This window comes from Homalodisca vitripennis, chromosome 6 (genome assembly GCF_021130785.1).
Source record: "Homalodisca vitripennis isolate AUS2020 chromosome 6, UT_GWSS_2.1, whole genome shotgun sequence".
NCBI classification, from domain to species: domain Eukaryota; kingdom Metazoa; phylum Arthropoda; class Insecta; order Hemiptera; family Cicadellidae; genus Homalodisca; species Homalodisca vitripennis.
In genome coordinates, this window is record NC_060212.1 from 155,621,474 (window position 1) to 155,647,500 (window position 26,027).

At 36.8% G+C, this 26,027-nt stretch overlaps 1 protein-coding gene across 6 annotated transcripts in view; it reads right to left on the minus strand.

Annotated features, from left to right (window-relative positions):
- The window catches only part of LOC124365038 (LIM domain transcription factor LMO4.1), a 388,133-nt gene that overhangs the window by 138,649 nt on the left and 223,457 nt on the right, over positions 1–26,027 (minus strand). The window contains exon 1 of one of the 6 annotated variants that reach the window (XM_046820928.1): positions 2,090–2,140. The exons of 4 other annotated variants lie outside the window; for them this stretch is intronic. In XM_046820928.1, the coding sequence (XP_046676884.1) occupies positions 2,090–2,117 (28 nt within the window). In that variant the 5' untranslated portion in view covers positions 2,118–2,140. Of the gene's footprint in view, positions 1–2,089; positions 2,141–26,027 lie in introns of those variants that run through there. One more of the 6 variants, XM_046820933.1, reaches the window with a different exon arrangement.

The following is a 26,027-nucleotide window of genomic DNA, read 5'->3' on the forward strand; positions in this document are numbered from 1 at the left end:
ACTTCACGCGTATATATATATCGGAGTCGTTGTTATCACAGCAGGGTTGACTTTTCACTCTCTCCACATATTAAACGGTGACTGTTTTTTTCAACGCTTATGTTTCTAGCGAATTCCAAATCTATCTGTGCTACAGCTGTAATAAGCCAATTACCGACAATAATATAGAGTATCGTTATCGATAGTCAGTTGTCCCGTGACAGTTTTGTTGTAATAGCAGTTGTTTGGAATACAATAATACAGTTGCTGTTTCATTAGATGTAATATTCTGCAGTGTATCTTTACTAGGGAGGTGGTAATTATATCATACTAACAGCTAAGTGAGGTTATGTTTGTCTTCACATGCCGGCTCGTGAACATATTGTTTGTAGCTTCAACAGAAATTTAAGACAATATTCCAATATTGCTTAACTGTATTTTATTTGATGCATTTTATTCGCCATAAACAGTCGTACCATCAAATTTCCCCCCCCCCCCCCACACCATCCAAAACGCGCTTATAGGCTACATAACAAAGCTTTACAATTACCGCATAAGAGGTGAAAATGCCATGTTTCGACGTGCTAGTACACGTGATCGTAAATTTCTATCTACTATCCAAATTAATTTCATCATTGCTAACTTTAAATGCAAGATCAAACTGGAATGGTCTAAGTCTACCTACTCTACGCCATTCTAAACAAAATTATTAAATCATTTCTTGCCTGAATCTTGGTGCGAAGGTGTAGACATAGAAGATGTAAATATATTTATATTCTAAACACCAACTGTGGAGGAGTAACACAACAGAAAAAACCGCATTCATTACAAAATATATAGTGTTTATATATTAGAGTACATGATGTTGAAAGATCAAAGAGAAAATGCTATTTCTCCATTTCCCTCGCCACCCCACCCATTATAGTATAGTCCATCCACTCCCCAAGATTACCAAATGAGTTAAAATAAATGTAATGTATTAGGGCTATAACAACTTCTGTATTTTATACAGTCATATAACCTTTACTCATATTTGCCAATTTGGTGGAAAAGGCTTAAAACTTGGTAATTATTGACGTCAATTAATGTAATTTATTAATATTTTATTAGTGTAAATGTGGTGGTGGACTGTAAAGAAAGTTTAAAACTTGTGCTTCATGACGTCAGATTATGACAACCTTGAAGGCCGTTTATTAAATACACGGCTTAAACTTATATAGCAGAAATGTTAATAGTTCTGTAGCTTTCACAGGAGAAGACTGTTACATATTTTCTGAACCGTAAGAAGAGATGGACTTTGCGGCAAAACATCAAATAAATATGCCTTCGTGTAAAAAAAGAAATGCTGTCTGTTTTGCTTCAAGAAGGATCAACTATTTAATTAACGTTTTATATATTTTTGCTCGACGAATACTGAGAAACGACGTGTGGTTGAATTAACCTTAACAAAGTTGATATTAAGGTTGCCCCATCATGAGGCGTTAGAAAATATTTATAAAAAAAGTAACATATGGTTGAAATATTTGAAATTTGCCACCTTCTTAAAATTAACTACAGTAGTAATTTGTTACAATAGATTCCACAAAGCATAAAAATTAACCTTTAAATTCCAACAAAAACAACCTTTATACTGTCTTTTGAACGGACGTACGCGCTACGTTTGTATTTCGATCATTCTCTCAAGTTTAATAGATATTTTTTATTTATAAGCAAACGTGTAAGCGTAACTTTTAGTTCAATAAATTTCTACAGTAAAGTCAGCTGAAACAGTGAATTCGTTTTAAGACGTAAACTGATGAAAAGTACTCATATTTGGTTTAAAAAGCAGTGGGAGACCTCACCATGGTTTATAATATAGCTTTGTACTATGTGATAAATATAAATACTAAATACGAGTAAGTAATAAATAACAATTACTTCACAAAGTTGTAACGCTGGAATATTTAGTTTCTGCGACAAGCACACACATTTTTTAAATAAATGATACATGTTAGCAAAACCTAAAGACTGATTTTAAACTCACATTTCTTTTGTAGCGTACGTAAGTATTATTCTCTTATAATCCGATAATATATGACATGCTAAGTGTAGTAAACTCGCACAAACTCACCGCTAGCGTGTTCCCTGATGTCGGGCATGGCTGGGCCGGTCGGTAGTATCGTGTCGGCTGCCGGCACTAGACTGAACGCCGGGGCCGGGGCACCAGGCGCGGGCAGCGACGAGGGGCAGCCGAGGGTCGGCTGTAGGGTCGCGTAATGCGGGCTAATGGTGCATTTCGGAGTGGGACGGAAAGGCCACTAACGGGGACGGCGGGCCACAATAGCGACAAATGACAAATGCAATACGCAAATGAAGAATTGTCGGGCTGAATGGCGGGATTGGAGCTGATTGCTCGCTTCAAGGGTAAATGAGATATTGTGGAGTCACATACCTTCCCGGAAACCGTGGCAAACCCTCCCCCCCCCGCCACCGCCACCCCCTAAATCGTCACCACTATTGCTACTCTGCCACTGGACAAATTGGGGCACCCATGACTACATTTGTATATGCATTGTACGATGAATCGTTTGTCCTCTTTAAACAAACACTGTCTTAAAAACTGAATGAAAAATTGTTTGTTAAAGCAGGCAAACGTTGGGGTCCACGTGTCCCTTTCTTATATGTTACTTACGAACATTACCCGGTTACAAGCTTAGACACATTTGATCTAAACTAAAACATCTATCCCGAATCCATGTTGGGAGAAAATGTTTCTTGCACTTTAATGAACTAATGTCCTAAACATGACTGTAGTATTCATAAACCAGAATTCACAACAGAAAACTGTAAAAAAATAATACAAATAATTATGTACTTATGTAAAATGATACATGGGTATTTTTCGTATACAAATTCACACTCCCTGCCGCTAGACCATCGGTATTTTTCCCGCAACTAACACGCTACTAATACTAACAAAAATATATTCTACACCATATGAAAAATACATATCCAATAATTTCATTTATTACTTTTAAACAAAATGTTACAATTTTAAGTTAATTAAAAAAATTGGCACTTCAGTTAAAATATTTGGCATGGGTTAGTGATCAACTTGGCCAAATCAATATTCAGGTAACCTACGTGCAATCAATTTAATAAATAAAAATGCCTATGAAAAAAGAAATGTCTAGTAATTATAGGTTAATTTTTACTCATCCATTTTTTAAAGAAAATACTTACTTAAGAAATAGAAAAATATAGTCTAAATATAATTAATATAAAAAGTAAAAATTAATACCAAAGAAAAAATTTCACTGAGTGCGTTAGTTCTAAAAATGTAATTGTATTTCAGAGTTATAATTGTTTTGAGGTTTATCTTGAGCAACTTACTTCATTTACTATTTCGTATTAGCTTGACGAGAAATAATAAATACTAAGTAATTCATTATTTTTATTACATAGATGTTATAAAATTGTTTTGGAAATTATGTTTTACGTATTAAACCTACATTTTACCATGTTATCATTTCAAATACATTTTTTCTTGTTATGGAAAGAGTTTTAACGGTGTGATGTTTACTTCTATTATGCTCAGTGCTGTAACTATTGATTTGGTTTACTTTGACTCATTCTTTAACTTGGGGCTTCACAGCAAAGAAAGAGAACACCAACCAGCTTTGTTAAATGCGACGTGTTTTTTTAATGTTTATGCATTACCCTTGGTATCCTAGAAAATTCCTTTACCCTTTCCAAGTCATCCAAACCCATAGATTACCGTTATTCAAATACAACGTTGATGATATTTGGCTTACACTTTTGAAAATAAAACTTGGTCAAATATAAAAGTAACAAAAATATTGTTCGTGGCTGGCTGGCATTTATAACCTCACAGGACCAAAAGCTATGAGTATCTCTATTGTGAAACAGGTATTGTAGTTGAAACGGAATCAAGAAAGCCAAACTTGTACATTATGGCTGTTGTTAAACAAGTTTTGTCCTACGGCACTTCTCCTTCAGAACCAATTGATACTAAATCAGCGAAATCAAGAAAGCCGCAACTTGTACATTATGGCTGCTGCTTAACGAGTTTGTCGTACGGCACTTCTCCTTCACAACCTATTGCAACTAGATCAACGGAATCAAGAAAGTCGCATCTTTTATATTATGGCTGCTGTTAAATAAGTTTTGTCCTACGGCACTTCTCCTTCACAACCAACTGATAGTAGATCAGCGAAATCAAGAAAGCCGCAACTTGTACATTATGGCTGTTGTTAAACAAGTTTTGTCCTACGGCACTTCTCCTTCACAACCAACTGATAGTAGATCAGCGAAATCAAGAAAGCCGCAACTTGTACATTATGGCTGTTGTTAAACAAGTTTTGTCCTACGGCACTTCTCCTTCACAACCAACTGATAGTAGATCAGCGAAATCAAGAAAGCCGCAACTTGTACATTTTGGCTGTCGTTAAACAAGTTTTGTCCTACGGCACTTCTCCTTCAGAACCAATTGATACTAGATCAGCGAAATCAAGAAAGCCGCAACTTGTACATTATGGTTGTTGTTAAACAAGTTTTGTCCTACGGCACTTCTCCTTCAGAACCAATTGATACTAGATCAGCGAAATCAAGAAAGCCGCAACTTGTACATTATGGCTGCTGTTTAACAAGTTTTGTCCTACGGCACTTCTCCTTCACAACCTATTGCAACTAGATCAACGGAATCAAGAAAGTCGCATCTTTTATATTATGGCTGCTGTTAAATAAGTTTTGTCCTACGGCACTTCTCCTTCACAACCAATTGATAGTAGACCAGCGAAATCAAGAAAGCCGCAATTTGTACATTATGGCTGTTGTTAAACAAGTTTTGTCCTACGGCACGTCTCCTTCACAACCAACCTGATAGTAGACCAGCGAAATCAAGAAAGCCGCAACTTGTACATTTTGGCTGTTGTTAAACAAGTTTTGTCCTACGGCACTTCTCCTTCACAACCAACTGATAGTAGATCAGCGAAATCAAGAAAGCCGCAACTTGTACATTTTGGCTGTCGTTAAACAAGTTTTGTCCTACGGCACTTCTCCTTCAGAACCAACTGATAGTAGATCAGCGAAATCAAGAAAGCCGCAACTTGTACATTTTGGCTGTTGTTAAACAAGTTTTGTCCTACGGCACTTCTCCTTCAGAACCAATTGATACTAGATCAGCGAAATCAAGAAAGCCGCAACTTGTACATTATGGCTGTTGTTAAACAAGTTTTGTCCTACGGCACTTCTCCTTCACAACCTATTGAAACTAGATCAACGGAATCAAGAAAGTCGCATCTTTTATACTATGGCTGCTGTTAAATAAGTTTTGTCCTACGGCACTTCTCCTTCACAACCAACTGATAGTAGACCAGCGAAATCAAGAAAGCCGCAACTTGTACATTATGGCTGCTGTTTAACAAGTTTTGTCCTACGGTACTTCTTCAGAACCAATTGATACTAGATCAGCGAAATCAAGAAAGTCACATCTTGTACATTATGGCTGCTGTTTAACAAGTTTTGTCCTACGGCACTTTCACAACCAACTAGATCAGCGAAATCAAGAAAGCCGCAACTTGTACATTAGTTTAACAAGTTTTGTCCTACGGTACTTCTTCAGAACCAATTGATACTAGATCATCAAGAAAGTCACATCTTGTACATTATGGCTGCTGTTTAACAAGTTTTGTCCTACGGCACTTCTCCTTCAGAACCAATTGATACTAGATCAGCGAAATCAAGAAAGCCGCATCTTTTACATTATGGCTGCTGTTAAACAAGTTTTGTCCTACGGCACTTCTCCTTCAGAACCAATGGATTCTAGATCAGCGTTTACAATTATACAAGTCCTTTAATATAATTTTGAAAATAAATACAACAATAATTATATGTACATTTAGAACGTGTACCGGACTTGAAAATATATGAATTATAACATTTGTAAAAACTACCCGGAAAAATAGCACAACAAATAAAGTAGTGATAGCCTAGCTGTGGTTTTCATGCAATAATATCGTATCGTACAGCTTAAAAACCAGTTTAACAACCGTACCACCGCCGGGTAGTGAGGCAACAGAACAATTTATTAACTCTGAAACTGGCAACTGAATTTAATCGCTTAACAAGCTGTGCAAATTTGTTGTAACATGCGAGTTTGTGCAAGTAATTTGACCGGAGACTGGACACTAACACCTCTCCGACATGCGAAGTTGGCTCACCAGGGACGCTCTAGTCTTTTCTATCGGTGTTGAAAACATCGACACAGAAACATCGATAGTTGTGCGGTAACGGTCGATGTGTTTTTTACAATGTTCTACTACCGTTATTTTATCTCTGCTAGCAAGAATGCATCTACACACAAACATCGATAGTTGTGCGGTAACGGTCGATGTGTTTTTACAATGTTCTATTATCGTTATTTTATCTCTGCTAACAAGAATGCATCTAAACAGAAACATCGATAATTGTGCGGTAACGGTCGATGTGTTTTTACAATGTTCTATTATCGTTATTTTATCTCTGCTAACAAGAATGCATCTAAACAGAAACATCGATAATTGTGCGGTAACGGTCGATGTGTTTTTACAATGTTCTATTATCGTTATTTTATCTCTGCTAACAAGAATGCATCTAAACAGAAACATCGATAATTGTGCGGTAACGGTCGATGTGTTTTTACAATGTTCTATTATCGTTATTTTATCTCTGCTAGCAAGAATGCATCTACACACAAACATCGATAATTGTGCGGTAACGGTCGATGTGTTTTTACAATGTTCTATTATCGTTATTTTATCTCTGCTAGCAAGAATGCATCTACACACAAACATCGATAATTGTGCGGTAACGGTCGATGTGTTTTTACAATGTTCTATTATCGTTATTTTATCTCTGCTAGCAAGAATGCATCTACACACAAACATCGATAATTGTGCGGTAACGGTCGATGTGTTTTTACAATGTTCTATTATCGTTATTTTATCTCTGCTAACAAGAATGCATCTACACACAAACATCGATAGTTGTGCGGTAACGGTCGATGTGTTTTTACAATGTTCTATTATCGTTATTTTATCTCTGCTAACAAGAATGCATCTAAACAGAAACATCGATAATTGTGCGGTAACGGTCGATGTGTTTTTTACAATGTTCTATTATCGTTATTTTATCTCTGCTAACAAGAATGCATCTAAACAGAAACATCGATAGTTGTGCGGTAACGGTCGATGTGTTTTTACAATGTTCTATTATCGTTATTTTATCTCTGCTAACAAGAATGCATCTAAACAGAAACATCGATAATTGTGCGGTAACGGTCGATGTGTTTTTACAATGTTCTATTATCGTTATTTTATCTCTGTTAGCAAAAGGAATAACCAGGGTTTATGCGATACGTTAGAAATAAATTTTGTACTAAGAACTAGCATTTAGTACTTTAACAAAGCAAACAAGCTATAAATGTATTTGTGCCATGATCGTTTTCAACGTGTCATAGACGAAATATTAAGGCATTGTACAGGATCAATATTGATAACTTTATATGTAACTATTAAAAGTAATGAACGTATTTTTATTGTTTGACATTTATTTTAACGTAAGTCAAGGTTCATGTTTATCATGACAGTCACTGGTTCAGATAAACAATTAAAACAATGTTTATGTAATAAACAAAGCAATTCTCTCGGTTTTGGTAAAAAGTTTGTTTTTAACAACACTATTTCGTAACAATCGCAACCGATGCTATGTCCAACGATGCTGTGAATAAATACAATCGCTTTTCCGAACCTTTAACCGGATTTTTGGCTCGTAGATGTTCTGTAATAATGTTACGACCAACAACGGAGGTGAAAATGGCGAATAAGGAGCATCTTTCAACATTAGCATAGTAGATGATAGTAGTGATAAGGAAAGTATATTTATAATGTAAAATCAATCAACAATATCGAAAAGGTTCATTACAAACACACACATTAATAATTTAACTACCATCTATAAATTTGTTACATCTAGAAATTTGCATTCAAGCTATCGAAAATTGTTGTAAATATCATGCCATTATTTTTGTTATGAATAATACAAGAGAAGACTCCTTTAATTTATTTAGAAAACAGAAAATTGAGACCATACACAATTAATAAGTTTATCACGCACTGTGTATCAAATGTATACATTCCTCTGGAGGTAAAAGATATTGCAGGGAACTTGATAGAACGTAAGGAAACGCAATGTATTATTATTGTAAAATAATATAATTTGAAGATGTATTGAGTAATAAACTCATCTTAAAACAGCATTTTGAAACTAATTATTTCAGGATCCGAACCATAATGTAATAGCTGCCACGAAGAAACATGCAAACATCATATAATTTGCTGTGTTGCCAAAACATTGTAATTTTTTATATAAACCAGTTATTTTTCATCTTTTAACAGGTAGAATATCACTAATAACGTATTATTTAAACAAATGTAAAATATTTTGACATCTAGGACAAGTAAAAATGCAAAGTTGTGTGCATCGACATGATAAAAACGGGTTGGAGAGTGGGATGGAAAATGTATCGTATTGATACTCGAAGCCTGGTAAAATAGTTAATAAAAACCACTTTTAGCCTCATATGAAAGTGCGTTGGTAGTTACAGTGTTAACTATGCCTGTAATGTTTCAAACAGCGGCACTACGAAGTGAGAAAATTAAAAGGGCGAATCTTGCAAAACACAGGCGTGCACTGAGCACAATGCGTCAAATCACGGCCAGCGGTCGGACAGACGGACGCTTGGACTTGTACAAAATAGTTTGTTAGCGAACTAAAAAAGGGAAAATTGGCCGTGGGTCGGCGGGCGGCGAGGGGTGCCGGGGGGGGGAGGGGGTGGAGAAGTTGTGCTAGTTAGGCTTGTTACCTCAGCTGCTGATGTAAATAAAAGCTTCATCAGCCAGCATTGTCGGGGAGCCAATTATTTCAATGCCGATATTTTGTTTTGCTAATTAAAGCCAGGATGAGGAGATCCGCCACTAATGAGCTTATTGAGAGGTTCAGCGCTACGCCCCCCCTTCGCCCCTCCCCACCATCACCTAACCCCGCAGCACCCACTGCCGTCAATTTATTTTAATAAATAAAACCACGGGCCGCGATACGGTGCACACTTGCTGATCTCTGCCAACGCCCGTGTCTCTGTTCGTCTGTTTATCGCTTCGACGTTGTGGGGACTAAGAAACACTTGTACACTTGTATAAGTAACAGTACTGCAGCGTCAGTTCATAACAGAACAGTACCTGCGGAAATAAGCTAAAACAATCTTTGTGGTTTTAAATATTTTTTTATTTGTTTAACGAGGATTAAGTAAATAAGGTCATTAATATTGTGTTTTGTATTATTTTCTTTTTTCTAAAACTCAACACTATCCAAAACATTAAAATTTGTTGTTAGTTGTACTACTTTAAAAGTGTCGCTTAGAGCACTTTTAATATATTTAGTTTTACTGATACTAAAGTTTGACTATCAAAACATTAAAAAGTTTTGTCGACTGTAAATACACCAAGAGTGTCGGCTTCATGTACTATTAAGCGGGTACCTGTACCTCTAAGATGGACACCGAAAAAAAACAACAATGTTGATTTGCTGTTTCCATTAATTTTGCGTTGAGAGCCTACGTTAAGAATTTAGTGAACAATAGTGTGCCATGTATCTGTATCCAATTATTACTTCTTGTGTTTAAATTAAATACATTTCAGAATTTACCAACCAGTGCAATTATTCCTGAGAAACAAAACCAAGATTCAAATGCAAGTAGCAACAAACAAAATGCAAACAGTGAAACTCGCTGGATACACAATACATTCAAAAGTACTGTCTCTCAAGGGGCTGATAAGTTTGATTTATTTCTGTCTGTCTGTCTGTCCGCACGATATCTCAAAAATGAACTGACCTACAGATTTGAAATTTCGCATGGAGCTTTATTTCTACATAGACCACATCGAGTTAGGTGATGGCGCCTGTCCTCTATGGGATTCGACTGAGCGTCAGAGAATATTTTTAGATCTGTCTTATGTGTAGCCATAATGGCAACAAGAAAATCGCTGAATAAATCTGTCTGTCAACTGAATACAATCATATGACGTTTCAAAAATTTTAACACAGTAACACATGTAGCTATAGACTTGACGTTTACACATACAGCTTCAACGAAGCCTGTTACTTGACATGTGGTGTGGCGTATTCCTTGTCTAGATCATCAAGTATCCTAAAGAATTTAAACACCACCATTTAATGACCGAATGTAACTCTTAAGGATATTGATTTGATTAAAATAATTGCCTATTGTACCTTTTCGAAGATACGTTAACAGAAAATGTTGATGGGTATTTCGCCCTTGAGTGTCAGCTATTTAAGATACTTCAGGAGATCAGAAGTGGATATCAGGAGTGATCAGATCAGGAGATTATGATATACTCACATTGTCTATATATCCGTGTTCAATACTTGATACTGAACTTTAGATCTATGTGTCTGTGTCTATGTTAATTTGATGAAGAAAGTACGTCAATATCTTGAACATCGGCTTTGACAATCAGCAGGTGACCAATACCAAAGCGGTTCGAAACCCAAGTTAAACTGCAGGTCCCTTAGTTTCTTTGACTCTGGCCTATTTATGTATACTCTTTCCGAGTATAGGACAACTATACAAGTCATTCATCCCCCAGTCATATTGCAAATCATTCAACTCATTTTCGATCATGACTAGAGATCTGCGACTTCAAGGAGTAAATACATATCTAGCAAAGAGAGAAATAGTGAACTCGGTGTTTATTACGAATAGGTTGTTTGACTTACAGTAAATATGTTCCAAATTATGTCGAAATATAATCTCAATAAGCTAAGTAAAAAAGTCAAACATTTTTAGATTACTCACTAAACTACAAATTGAATTAATTCCAAAGAATACTGTGTTGAATGTTAGATTCAAACACCTATCAGAACCATTATTGCAAAATAAGGAAGAATCTGTTATTTAATTATGTTGATATTTTTCAAAGGGAGTGCGCGACAGTTATGCAAACATATTAAAAAAAAAAACTTGGCAATGGCTAACTATTTCTGGTAATCAGCACCGTGTTCACACAACGCCCGCGCACGGCAGGGAGATTTAACTGGCAAAAAACATACTCATTGTGTGTTTTAATTAGTTGGCAAACAGATAATGGAGTTTAACGGTGGACTGGTAATTTTATGTGTAAAGCAGTAAACACACAAGTGAGTGCCAATTATCGGTTTGTCGCCGCCATTTTGTTTGCCTCAGCTCTCAGCTGTTCTGTCCGCCAATTATACTGTCAAGACACGCTATTTGTCTTCCCTCCCGCCAATATTGGCTGATTTCACCGTTCCGGTGTCTAATTATAACAATTCAATTACCGTCTCGATTAATTAATAGCCGGAAAGATGTGCTCGACGGCGCCGCGTCCGCGCCGTGCTGAGGTTTCCGACTGAGGAATGGGAACTTCGCTAGATTCAGTGTGAACGGTCATAAGTGTCGGCGTGAAGTAATGTAAGCGCTCACTGCCGAGATAATGCCAACACACGGGACTAGTCTCCTGCAGCCGGTCCAGTTTTTGTGCCCAGTTGCAACGTACTTGATTCACTCGACAAACAATAACTTAGCCGAGAAAGCCAATCAAGAACTCCGCGACCGCTTTCCGCTATCGAGTAAGTGTGCGCCACATAACCAGCCACATTGAAAACACTATCTCTTTGAAATTAAGCGTACACACAAAAATATTCTACATCTGCATACATCCATAATCTGTTATATTCCATAAAAACACCATCACAAAATGGCTCCAGTAATTATATATGGAACTGTGCACACTTCTTAAAGCAAAAAGAGTATAAAGTATCTACTTAACTAATTAAAGAAAATTATTAAAGGAATGCAATAATAACACAGTAAAATGTATTTATGAATTGAATTTATTTATAATGCTTATTTATCTTCTTTCAGTTCTCACGTGTCTGTAATTATTATACATACTTTTTTGTTTTGAAGTATTTTTGACGATGGAAGGATTGTGATGCAAACAGGAATTTTCCCGACATTAGTTCGAGGACTTTAGCTGTGCGCGTGACCTTGAGTGTAAGGTGATAGGCGGGAGGGGTGGCGGGGTAGTATTATGCGCTGCGTCCCGAAAACATTCCCTGTGACACATGGGTAAAACCCTCCTTTCAGGAATCGTATTGGCCCAAATAACTCATCACACTCGCTAAAATCAGTCTGTTTTGTGACAGTGCTGATTGTGGTGGAATTAAAAAACAAGAGAATATAAAATAATAGCAATAATAGGACTTATCCTTATTTTTCAGTTGTTATAGTGTTGTTTAATGTGTTTTTGAAAATAACGTATTTGTCAATACTAATCTGCAAATCGAAATCGTGAGTTTAAAGTTGTTAAAGAGATTGTCGCGCCTTCATCTCAGCGGCTAGCACGTAAAGCAACCCGCCACACAGATAGCGTTTATTTGTTGAAAGGGTAGTATTAGGGCCCTACGAGCACAGGTAAATTCCTCCAACTATAAATTTGTCATCGTTCAATGAAACACAAAATCAGTAACACTACGTTTCGAGATCTGCAATTTGATCTCTTCTTCAGGTAAATAACTAACCTAACACGTAATTACAAACTAGGCTAAAATAAACAAATCATACCAGAGCGTTGTGACACGCCTAAGTCAGGAATCACAACCACCTTTAGCCTAGTTTGTAATATTATGTGTTAGTTTAGTTAATTACCTGAAGAAGAGATCAGATTGCAGATCTCGAAACGTAGTGTTAATGATTAAGTGTTTCACTGAACGATGGCAAATGTCCGGAAAAATCCTATTATATAGTTTAATATCTGAAGTTCATCTATCTGAAGAAATAGGTTTACTCACGTATGGCTCACGAGATGGTTCCAAAATGAACTTGGTATACAGTCATATACAGGGATACCGACCGAAATCAATAGTTCAACGAAAGAATATTATATTCCGCGCATTATTTTTCAGAAACCTTCTATAAACTTAAATTGTATTTAATTATTATTGTATTGGAGAGTTTATTTTATTGTGCTAATACATTACGAAACATTTTTATGCAAAGGGAGCAGCTACATTTAAACAATTTTCTTACACATATGCCCTTTCAGGGGCAAAGTCGCGATAACCTTAACGGATTCTAGGACGACTCCCTCGTGTAGTTGGCGGTCGCTGGCGACGATCTGGCCGAGTGTCGGGCGAGGAGCGAGCGATGGGATCTGTCCCGTCCCCACGCACCGTCCACAGCCGGGATAGAGTTGTTAGGAAATAATGAAAGCAATAAACACGGCCACTCCCACACCACAGCGCTCAATTAAATTAACTTTTCTGTACTGTTTTGAAATTACAATGAGAACGTCTGGACCACAGCTGGGTCCGTCTTGGTCCCCCCACCACTCACCCACCAAGCCGCCGCCGAGATTCCTCAATAACTGTTCTTTCCAACATCTCGATAGACCCTCGTTCATTTGGGGAGCAAGAATTGCTTTATGTAAAGCGATGTGGTTTATTCACATTGAGAATTATGATCGATGTTTCCATTTATTCATCTCTATAAAGATTTCGGATATGCAACGGTAAAGTATTTTAATCGAATCAGACTTTACCTTCATCGGAGATCTGCATTGGCAGACGATAGTTCTATAAAGGTGAGATCCTGATCTTAAAATTGTCCTTCGGTGGACAAACCCCACTTAAATGTAATAGTATTTAATAACATTACACCATATTTATTGCGACCTAGCCAATCAAAAGCTGATATTTGTTAAGGCTGTGCATAAAAGAAGTTGTAGTTTTGACTTTTCATACAGACCACAGTGCATTCTCTTGCATGTCACAGTACAGTCGACTCTCGATAACTCGAATTTCAAGGGAACGGCTGTTTTCTTCGAGTTACGTATAGTTCGACTTAAGAATAGTTCGAGTTATAGAGGTAATATTTCACTAAATTCGACTTACAGAGGTAATTCGACTTACACAGGTAAACAAAATAAAATTCGAGTTATAGAGGTACAAATAAACTATGTTTTTTATTCCCTACATCCTTTACAAAACTAATGTATGTACTGTAACTAAATACAGCATTTGTACTTACTGTCACACTGCAATGTATGCCTACAATTCATACGTACATACAATTCAAATTTGAAAATAATCCGTAATCTGCTTCTGCCTAAGGCTTTTTTCTGAATTTAAGTCTATAATGTTCTCAATAACAACAACAGCAGAGAACACGTTGTCTGGTACGTCACTTGATTGTTCCAAGTAGCTACGTAAAGTGTTCACTGCGGCCTTTTGTAGACAGTCGGACAATTCAGCGACATGTCCAGACCTGTTCGGCTAGGTCTATGACCTAACACAGGTTCGCTGTAAACACAGCACAGCTTCGAGTTAGCGAGGGTTGATCTGAAAATTTCGAATTGTAGAGGTAATGTATTTAAAGACTTCGACTTATCTACTGAACTTCGAGTTATAGAGGTAATTTTTCTATCACTTCGAGTTATTGAGGTAAAATTCGGGTGCAAAATTAATTCGAGTTACGCATGGTTTTTTTCGAATTAGGCAGGTTTTCTCAAGGGAACGGAAAAAAATTCGAGTTATCAAAGAATTCGACTTATTGAGGTTCGAGTTATCGAGAGTCGACTGTATCATCATTTCGTTTCATTCGGAATTTATCGCTTTGACTGTTCCTTAGAGAAGTCGGTGTTCCAGACTGCGAACTGTAACAAAGCCACGTCCTAGAAAACATACATACTTTTGTAAAATACGCTGTAAAATATATTAATACTCATTCAAAGCATAGCACTATAGATTTTAAAACTCTAAGTAGATACACTCCCAATGAGCATTTAAACGTCTTTGTATTCATGCTTTAAAAGGACATTTCTATCGTAACTCCTTTAAATACCATTTATGGGCACAGAAGAATGATTTTTAATTACCACCAAAAGGAGTGGTAAGAATTTTAAACAGTACTTCAGTCTCTGATATCTTATAATCGAGCCTCAAGAAAACCGGTTGAAAGCAAAAATACTAAACAGATAAAATACATACAAAAAAATACAGAATGATTGAAAGTGTTTTATTAAAATATTTTAACTCCATTCATGAAAAGTTTTCTTGGGTCATAAATAAATAAAATAACATGCCACTACTTGAATCTTTAACTCGTGTACATAAACGTAAACAATTTTTGAAATCTCTAGCAGGTTTTTTCCCGTTACAAAGTTACCAAAGATGTCCACTGTAATTGTCTGTAGTTGCACGTGGAATGATGAATGGGAAGTTATCTTAAAGAACGTAAATAAAATGAAATATTTTCCGACCCAAAACAGATTGCTCCACTTTAATCTTTAATACGGCCGACTAAAATAACCCGTAAACGCTCCACGCCGTCGTCCCACCTCATCGTCAATCGATACACGTGCTGCTAACTACAGTTACGCCAACTTACCGACTTGCAGAATGCAGCAGCAGAGCACAACTGCCAAGTATTCGGTATTCCGACCGCCACCGCTCCGACCGCCTCACAATGCAGGTTTTACGCCTATTAAAAGTTTCTACTTCTTGATAATTGGCTGACATTTTGTGCCCAACTTTATATCTGTCGCCACTCGCTGATCGGCATCGATACCGTAATCTCGTACATTCCAGTGCCTTGTGCTCGCGACTCGATATTTATTGGCCATTAATAAACTTATAAATTCTGTTTACAGTCGCAACTAAACAGTCCTCGACTGTAGTTTTTCCGCCTCTAAAAACTGTTGTCGAGTAGAAACGACAGAGATTTCACAACACTCGATTGAGTCGGTTTTTTTCAACCGCGAGAGTGTCGTAATCTGTTTTTCTTGGCTATGAGGCATGCGTTGACGACAATCCTTGGATTTAACTACAAAGGACTTATAATACTAGGAAATTAACAATATCCATAAGTACAATAGAAACACTTTTTTGTGATTATTCCGATTTCCTTCACGCTTGCAATTAATTTGTAGCCTACCTGTCGTTACATTATAAACCAAAAATAACCATACTGATTACTTTTTGAATTTCGTCAGTCCTTTTGACAACACCAAGCCTATCCCTCGTGAAACACTTCAGAAAATAATAAATTATTAAGAACCGTTTTTTACAGATAACGTAGCAATGGTGGTAAGAGTTGAGTTTACTGCGAATGTTGAATTTAACTCCAATTCACCTTCTTCAGTGTCTGAAGTCTGACGCTGTCACGAACTTGACTCCTGGAATCTGGAGTCATGTCGTTCTGAAGAAACCAAAATAGTCGGCGACGAAGTTCAAATCGAATTCCTTGCATCGTTTCGATATTAGAGACATCTACATTGCAAAATTAAGCGTAATCCATAGTTTGTCCGTAGCCTCAAGAACCCTGAGGGTTCGGCGACTCACGCGCCCCGACGCGCACACACCGTCACACGCGCATCCCACGATATCTGCAGTCAGTCACTTTAGTTTCAATGATGCACATACTAGGCTTTAGTCTGCAAACTGCTAGTTTTCATATTTTGTTTGCTATGTTAATATTCTTGTAATATTTTAATTCTGAATTTTATTTAATGAGAGTCCCAACACGAAATGCCTACGAGATCCCTGGCGTATCTTAAAAATAAACTCAATCTTGACCCCTTCATTTCTAAGATACGTCAGGAATGTCGTAGTTATTTCGTGTTTGGGCTCAGAAACAAATTCCAGATTTCAAAAATTACAAAAATATGAACCTAACACAAAAATTATAAACAATAGCAAGCAGTTTTGCAGACTACGGCTTACTATTTGGGAGTCTGGGTGCACGGGTCGTCTTGTAATCCCCTGAGGCTCTTCAAATAGCGGACAATGTATATGTGAAGAGGTGACCTCACTGTACCACAATTGAGTGCACTACGATATTTTTAAAGTACGAAGAAGCAACCGACTTTCCTACATATTACGTACCTTGATCGTAATGTATAAAATAACTTACCGTACCAATTCAAGTGGAGCTTGTACAGGTATAATCTTCAAGATTACGTTCATTATGTTTAACAACCATCCTGTTCACTGGCAACCATTCTTTACTACGCTTTATACGCCTGCCCCGACGTTGCAATATACAGGATGGGGACAAGAATTGATGCAATATTGATAAACAGTGTCGACAAAGTTGTTTAACTTATGGTCCCACATCCCAGGCGCTGTGACATGACACTCCAGACCTCACGGCAACCGGCTCTTCCGTGTCCACGGTGTCCTTGGCATGAAATATTCCGTTCAGATAAAGTTCAAGTCTAATCCTGCAGTGGCAGGCAAGGACGAAGTTGTGCCCCACTTGTGAATGTGGTGTGTGTAATATGGGTACACGTACAATGGGTATTCAGTAAGTTCAGTATACTAAACTAAGCATACTTCAGTAAGCAGGCTATAACTTCACCATCGTGTGATCTATACTTAATTGTTAAAGTACAACAAGTGTTGGCCAATATACATAACAAACAATTCACTTCATTATAAATGTCACCTTTTACAAAAACAAAAAACGTATATGTTCTGTTTAGAAAACAATTTTTAATCAAACATTATTTACGTAAACTACTTTTTAAACTGTATAATATTATTCGTTCTCTATGTTTTCGGAATACTGCCACAGTAGCATGATATATGTTTAACGCTTTAAGTACCTAATAAACATTTTAAGTCCTAACTTCGCCTCTGTAAATAAAGACATTTTTCATTTCATTTCATTTAATTTTTTTAAACGTATTTTCTTTTATAGATAATAACAGACAGTCGAAAGCTCATGGAGGACCGTGAAACGAAGTTTAAGAAGTGGCATATCAGCCGACCCGCTTGCAGATCATCTCTGTAAGTATTTGTGCAGAAAAGAAGTACGGTTTTCTAGAGAAGATGCTTCAACAACTTCTCGAAAACGGCTAATCATTGCCATAAAGGATTAAATATATAAATAATTACGCATATTTCATATTTCCTGTTAGAAATGTTTTTTTATGTTGTTATAATTTCCTTATTATTTATGAGTTTCTCCTATTTCCAGTTCTAATAGTTTGTTTGATCATTAGAGCTTATTTATTATTTATAAGATTATCACTATTTGCGTTATATTATGGCTATAGATATATTTATAAACGCGTATTCGATAAATAAATATTAAATATCGGTGATTGTACTAATCTATATAACAAACCGGGTCCGCTTATCGTACTCTACCCAATACCAAACACAACCAAGATCAACACAGGCCCACACACTGTAGCCTCGTGTCGGGTCCGTGGTATGTGAGTTGCCTGAGAGTGTGCATGTGTGTGCGTGTGCGTGTGTGAGGAGGGGGTTAGTTGCACACAGAAAGGCGCTCGTTGTACCACAGCTTTGTACACAGGCGGGCCCAGCGCTGCCTGCACATGTTAATTTGGACCGTGCGATGCATTTCACAAGCAATCTGCGCCGCGCCGGTCTATTTGTTTTCCATTGTAAACCCGCAATCAATTGATTAGTTAGGTGATTACGGCCTCCATTATTCAAGGGGCGGCCCGTGCTAAATAGTTTACCGGCCCCGTGTAATGCCGCCGCCCCTATCTTGTTGACCCGGTCCCGGCCAGATGGGTATACCGGCTCCCGGCTTCTATCATCGACAGCAATTGTTTCCATCGACAGTCCACAAAAGCACATAATTCAACCCATAACTGTTATGTATGTTATACTGTGATTAACATCCTTACATTCATATTGCGTCAACACGAAGTTGATTCTGATTCGAGTTGCTGAAGTATGAATTTGTGTACTGATATTTTTGCTTGTTGCGATGTGTTTAAAGGAGAGGTCCATCCCCTATTAAGCCCTACTCTGCTCTTCTTCTTGGGTCACTCCTCAGTGTGAGGATCTTATCAAACAGAACGAGGAGAAGAGTCGGTACAGTGCACAGTCAGTGGTACTGACAACAGGTGGTACGGTCACAGATAGGTTGAACCTACACTATCATCAGCTCTCCTAAATATACAATAATATGCTTTACATCATTTATAAATAAATAAATAAATTTAATCTTTTGAGTTGGAATCAGTTTAAGTTAATATGGCACGATTTATTTGTAAACATGATATGAGCAAAATTATTATGTTTAGGGGATGCCCCGCCCCGCAGCGTCTCCGTCCTCTAATTGGAACAGTAGTTATCGCAAGGTATCCTGCCAGCGACCAGGAGGTGGTGGCCGCTTATCGGACGGTGACCACGAAGTGATCCTGCCTAACAATCAATGCCTAGTTAGTCGATACAGAGGTGATTCCGATATCGCCTTAAGCCGTTGGTGCTGTATAGACAATCTGTACGCAAGGCGAAACTAGTTTTTTGTGTACGTAACCGTTAATGAAAACCATTCAACAATTAAATTTATTTAGTAACACGATGACACACTTTTAGATTATACGCTGAAAATGTTGTGCTCGCATACACAAATACTGTAATGCAAAATTTAAACAGGCGATTATACTGCAAAACCCTTACTATTTATCGATTAATTATGTTGCTTCTAACAATTATTTAAATTGTTCGAATAGAAAATATACTTACATTACAACTCTAAATGGATAGTACAGTATACGTGATAGAGTGTTTAGGTACGTAAAGTGTTAACACTTAAAGGCGTCGGGTAATAATGTAACCGTAAGTGTGATTATTTACATTTTTCGGACAAAATGCTATTAATATTGCATTAGTTAATTGGCAGGCTGTATTTTATGTTATACCTATAAGGTGTAAAAGAACCGTAATATTATAGTTGTCTCGCCTAAAATACCAAACTTTCACTTCTTCCACTTGAAAAACGTCGTTGAAACATGAATGATGTAGGCACCGAATGTAAAAAACTAGATTATAGAAAATTCGTCGCTTGAAAAGTAATAAATAATAGAGATAAATACTTGCGTGCAATATTCAAATAAAAACGGCTTCGTCGACGTGATGTGCGAATTTCTAGTGCTCAGTCGTGGGATTGTGACATCTTGGCGGACTGTCTCCAGTTTCACTGGTCCGGTTCCCCCATAAATCCATAGCTGTGGTGCAGGGCCGGAGTCTGGCAGGAAGGGATAAAGCAAGCCGGAGTTACTGCCAGCCCGCCTCATTATGTGTCGGTAACAAGGTGTAGTTGCCTCGGCCTCGCCACGCCGCCGTCCCTTGCCCGCTTCTTCTCACTGTCTGGCCCACACTAACTTTAATCGATACTGATTTTATAGCAATTAACGACTTTCTATATCTACGTCGGATGATGGCAACGCGATAGTTTGTTAGGCATCATCCTTCCTAAAGCGTAGCGATTTTTAATTACGACAAGTTGGTTTCTCGAGTTTGGCGATTGGCAACTCGTTCCCCAAATCTCATCAATTTTATGAGCCATATGATAGGTGGAAAGTAGAGTTGTCAAGTTCTTATACTACCATTGATGCCTTACCTTTACTGATAAAAAGTTTCCGAATAATAAATATTCTATAACAGGAACAATTATATCTGTTCTTTATTTGAAGTTTATTTTTGACGATGGAAGGATTGTGAAGGATACAGGATTTTTCCGGACATTTGCCATCGTTCAGTGAAACAATATCAGTAACATTACGTTTCGATATCTGCAATCTAATCTCTTCTTAATCTGATCTCTTTTTTGTTTCACTGAACGATTGCAAATGTCCGGGAAAATCCTGTTTCCTTCAATTAAATCTGTGTTGGGAAGGTATCGTCGATATGGAAATTTCTGTCTGGCAGCCGGAAATTAAAACCCCACCAAAAGCTACCTTGACATCTGCATGTCCCAGTATCTCGGGATGCAGAAGCACACCAAGCACACCAACCCACAAGGACATAACTCCGATACCACTGACCGGGATAGCCTCGACATTTTGCGGACCAAGGCCGTCGATTGTCGCGACAGCCGCTAGGTCACCGGTGATGCCGACTTTGGCTACTGGCTCGAGCATTATCTCGCCATTGACAGATTATGTGTGGGAACACTTATTGTTGGCAAGTGCTGATAATAAAATGGCTGACGATTTCTTTATCCTCACTGAGTTGTTTGAAAGACCTGAAAATTCCTGAAAATGTTCAATCAGAATAGCACACCGTCTGAAGCTATATGAATCTGACCCATCCTACACGGACAGGGCACTAACTAAAAGCAGCACTGAAAGAATGGCCTAAGAACCGACTCTTTTACTCTCTTGAAGGATTTCACCAAGGAGCTATCGAGAACCGATCAAAGTACAGTATAAAAATAAAATCTTGACACTATTTGTCATCTAGTTGATTTAATAATACAGATGACTCTGATTCACCTTATATCAATTTTTTCAATCGACATTATCGTTGAAATAGAACTCAATACAAATCCTATTGACTGATGAACTTGGCGTTAACATGATTGCAAAATATTCCAAGACAAATTTAACATATGAGCATATTTAATTTGTCCCGTTTTATATGGAAAGGTATGCAGCCTTGATACTAATCTTCAAGAGTAGTATGTAAGAGTATGTATGTATGTATGTAAGAGTATGGTATTGTATGTAAGAGTTGTATGTAAGAGTATGTATGTATGTATTGTATGTAAGAGTTGTATGTCAAGAGTTATCTATCTGCTATGCTTAAAGAATTATGTAACATTACCTGTCTAGCTATAGTTGTCGTTGCATATATTTCACTTTATGGCCACTCCAGTATCCATAAATTTTGACCTACTATTTAATTATAAAACATCTACAGATCTTAATAATATTTATAGAAAGTCAGTTTTCACCTTTCATTAAAGAACAAATAATTTCGAAACAAATACTACACCATCCGTGTTTGGAAAGTGTATAAATATTTTTTTATATAACGTAATAAATTATAATAAAATAATTAATTTTTCATAAATTGGTCTAAGGTTCGCTAATAGTTTCGTATTAATAATTAATTGCTGGGACAAGGAATTTTATAAAGTATGACAAAATACCAGAATATGTTTTGTTTTGTTTTTTATTTTGTGAGTTTTTTTATATATTTTTTACAGTACAACAGGAATTGTAAATACAAGTAGTTTTGATCGGCTTTCATACTGACTTATTGAACAACTGTGCAGGACAACAACCGCCCGGCCATCGGCGTGTAAAATTAACTCCCAAACAACTGTAAACCCCTTTGAAAAATAACAACAAAACACCGAGTCGCTTAAAAATAAAACGCGGGCATTTTTTACCTGTGATAAGTGAACTGTAAGTGGTTTATTTCATTAAACTCCATTTAGAGCCGGGGAAAATTACACAACAGCGGCGCTTTGATGTCAAAAAATACAAAACTCACCCTTGATTTGTCCCGAGTGTTTCTGCCGCAGTCTTTGTCGGCCGCGACAGTGTGGTGGCGAGTGGCAGCCGATTGTACGCGACACAAAGCGATCTCCGCTCTGTCCAGTCGCCTGGAGGAGGCTCCCTCTACCTCTGCCAGGACACCCTGAGGGCTGCACGCAGGAACAAGCCGCTCGGCAACCCGGTGAAATCAAACGTCACGTTTCACATGTCCGAAACCTCTCTCACATAAGGTACAAAGCACGGTTTTATTTTAATTCTTCAACAACTATATCTTGTAAGTAGAATATAATAACATATTCATCTCGACAAAATATATAAAAACACATTAATGTTCAAAACACATAAAATACTTTGTTTAGGCATACAAAATTATCTGTTTAAAGTTTAAAACAAAAACCCCATGTTAAAAGGATTAAAATTTAACGTTACGAGTAAATTTTATGAAATCTAAGTAAGACCTATCGTGGAAAATAACTTTTATTTTGATTTTATAAAACTTGATGTATCGCGATAAATTATGTTATATATGCTGAAATAACTACAATCAAAACTATAAAGAAAGTTCTGTATATTTATGAATAAGATTGTACAGGCGATCTTTAATACTGGTGTATCGAATAAGCATAAACTATGAACTGTACTATGTATTCAACCATGCTTACTATTCGTGTAAACTATTGTTTACATACATGAAATTGAACTTCTTAAACATATTTTTGTATATTTGGAATAGTTTACTGTTACTATTTGTTTAAAAAAGCACGATTTCTTAACAATGAAAGAGGCGAATAATTTGGCATCAATAGGTGTAACACTCGAGGTCCATATTCCAAAAAAACATAACTTTTTAACGTTAGTTTTTTTTGGTAAAATTATTAAAAAATGTATCGTTTTAAATATATTATGATAGTAAAATCCAAAAGGTTTTGGTGTGTTCTAAACACATATGTTCTGGTTTATTTTGAAATATTTCTAAATGACCACTTACAATATTTAGATTGATATTAATCATATATTTAATATAAGAAATCTATACTATTATATAAAAAACTAATGTTTTTTTTTCAGTGTTTTACTCAAACTTGAAAACTACTGGACTCCCCGATTGTACTGAAATTTTACATGGACATTCTTAGGGTCATTGGCTAACACCATAGAGCACATGGTGGTCTCTAAAGTTGCGAAATATTAATTGATAGACCTTGTTAAATGTAATGAACTGTTCCGTACAAACATTGTTTTATGACAGCACAATCATACGTTTAATTATTTTAACCACTGTTTTAAATTTGGTTATATCTATAGTTTTGAAAGCATAGAGTAAGATTGATAGCAAGAACACCTTTCAGCCTCTTCTACCGCCGTTGAGTACACAGTGGGAAAACATCAAGATCAGAAAATTAAGTTTTATTAAAAATATACTTTTAACTGTAAATATTAGCAAAAAGTATGCAGTGCTTTGTCAGCACTGTAATGCAGGTATCTATCTAACTTTTACTATAAATGTTAAGACTGTTATAAAACCCACCTTGGTTGTCATTTGACAGAAGTAAGCTCTCTCAGACCTGTGTACGTATATGTATTTCTGTGATCGGGGAAACAAGGCAAAACTCTAAGACGTATGTAAATTAAAATGATACAGTTTTTGACATACTTCTTGGTCAAGGAAAACTCAACATTGGCGTCAGAAATGTAATTCACTCGAACCACAAGTATTGATACATGTGCATAGCCTTCAAAACTATGAGCGAAGCTCTGGTAACTGCTAGTATCTCATACATTTATGACCAAATACAAGAGCACAGAAGTGTTAGAGGTTTAACATTTGTTCTTGAGAGACTGAAATAAATATTCCCGACATTACAGTTGCCTGTATCACTTTAGAGATATTACATAGTTAAAAACAAATACGACTTTATGGTACAGTACGTATTCAAGGAGTCTTTTACGACACTTGACTAATACGATATTTCTTATTATCTACAAATTATAAATACTGCGTTTCCGTAGTATTGAATCTATAACAGTTCTTAAACAAATTTATGAAACCTAATGAATATTTGTAATTAGTTAACCCTGCGTATCAGTCTTTTTTAGTGTAAATCTGACAATAATAGCTATTAATTATTGTAAATGATTTTCTTAAAATATATAGTATTGAACCAATAGCATTTAGAGGGTCTAATGATTATTTCTAATTAATTAACCCTGCGTACAAGTCTTTTTAGTGTACATTTTAACACTTACCAATATTGTAGCTGTAGTTGTCTCTTCTTAAAATGTAATATTTTTTTATAAACACATAAATTTAAAAAAAGGTATCTTACCACGTGAGAATGACCTCTACAGGGGCGGGGGAATCCTATCAATATTGCAGAGCCCGGAGAACAAACAGAAGCGCGCGGCGCGCGACGCCACACAGCGAACGGCAACCTATAGACGTTAATTAGGGACACAATAAACTCCGTAACAAATGGTATTCTTTCTTAAGTAGTGAAATCCAGGTTTAATTACTAAAAGGCATCAAAGCGATGGGCAAAGTTAATTAAAGGCGGCGGGGGGAGGCGGGTGGTATAGCTGGTGTACAGTATGTATCTAATTATGAAGTGCTAATTAGCTAAGTCGTCGTGTACTCAGTAATTGGCCCTTGTCCCTTCTATCAGCCCTTCCAACTAATTGCCGGTTTTTAACAAGCTTTCCAATTTGTTTATGACGCGGACGGTCGGCGCGGTGTTGTGTGTCGACCGGGTGACGGTGGCGGCATCGCGACGCCGCCCCGCGCCGACCGGTGTCCGCGATCAGTTTGTTTTTTATTTAATACCCGACAACAGCTGTCAACTTTCATACGGCGCCAATACGTTTCGCGCCAAATACGAGGGAAACCCGCTTGTCGGGCGAAAAAATTAGTTTAGTACAATTCGGAAAATAGCGTGGAAGTTTATTCCTTACAGGCACTGCAGTAAAAGCGGCAACGTTTTCGGTGTTCGCAACAACACTTGATCGTAATAAATGTTTACACCGACTAAGTCGCCGGTGGAGAACGACAGAACGAGAATTTAAGCCTATTTTCAATGTTTCGAAAACAAACGGGAAGCGAATATTAAACAAAACCGGCAAGATTATTTTAAAACGCGGAGAGGCATTAAAGTATCCGGCATTTTGTAAATTCCACTTCAGCCAGCCATCGCTAAGAGTCAGCTTGTGTCAAGTGCATCTGTATGTTGATGATTTCAAACAGAGTTGCTCTGGTAAGCCGATTACAAGAGAACTGTTTGAAATTTGAATTTACCACTGGAAATTTATGAGTACCTAAACTAACATTTGCACCAATGTTTCAGTGGTATGGAATCGACTTTTAGCTTTAATAAATAATTATAATTTTTCACGTACAATATTATTGAGTCATATGTTCATCTGTGTTAGATCAGGACGTTGCTGTGAAACGAACAACTATATAAAAATAGTTTACAGAAACTAATGTATTTTTTTAATTGTTTTATTCTAAGCGCGTGCATTCTTCTAAACACATAACTTTAAACGTATTACAGATGGGTAACATTATTAAAATTTGTCGTCCGTTTTTATATCACTATTATTATTATCATCGAGCGATTTCTTTGTATGTCTTCTTGTATGTAATTG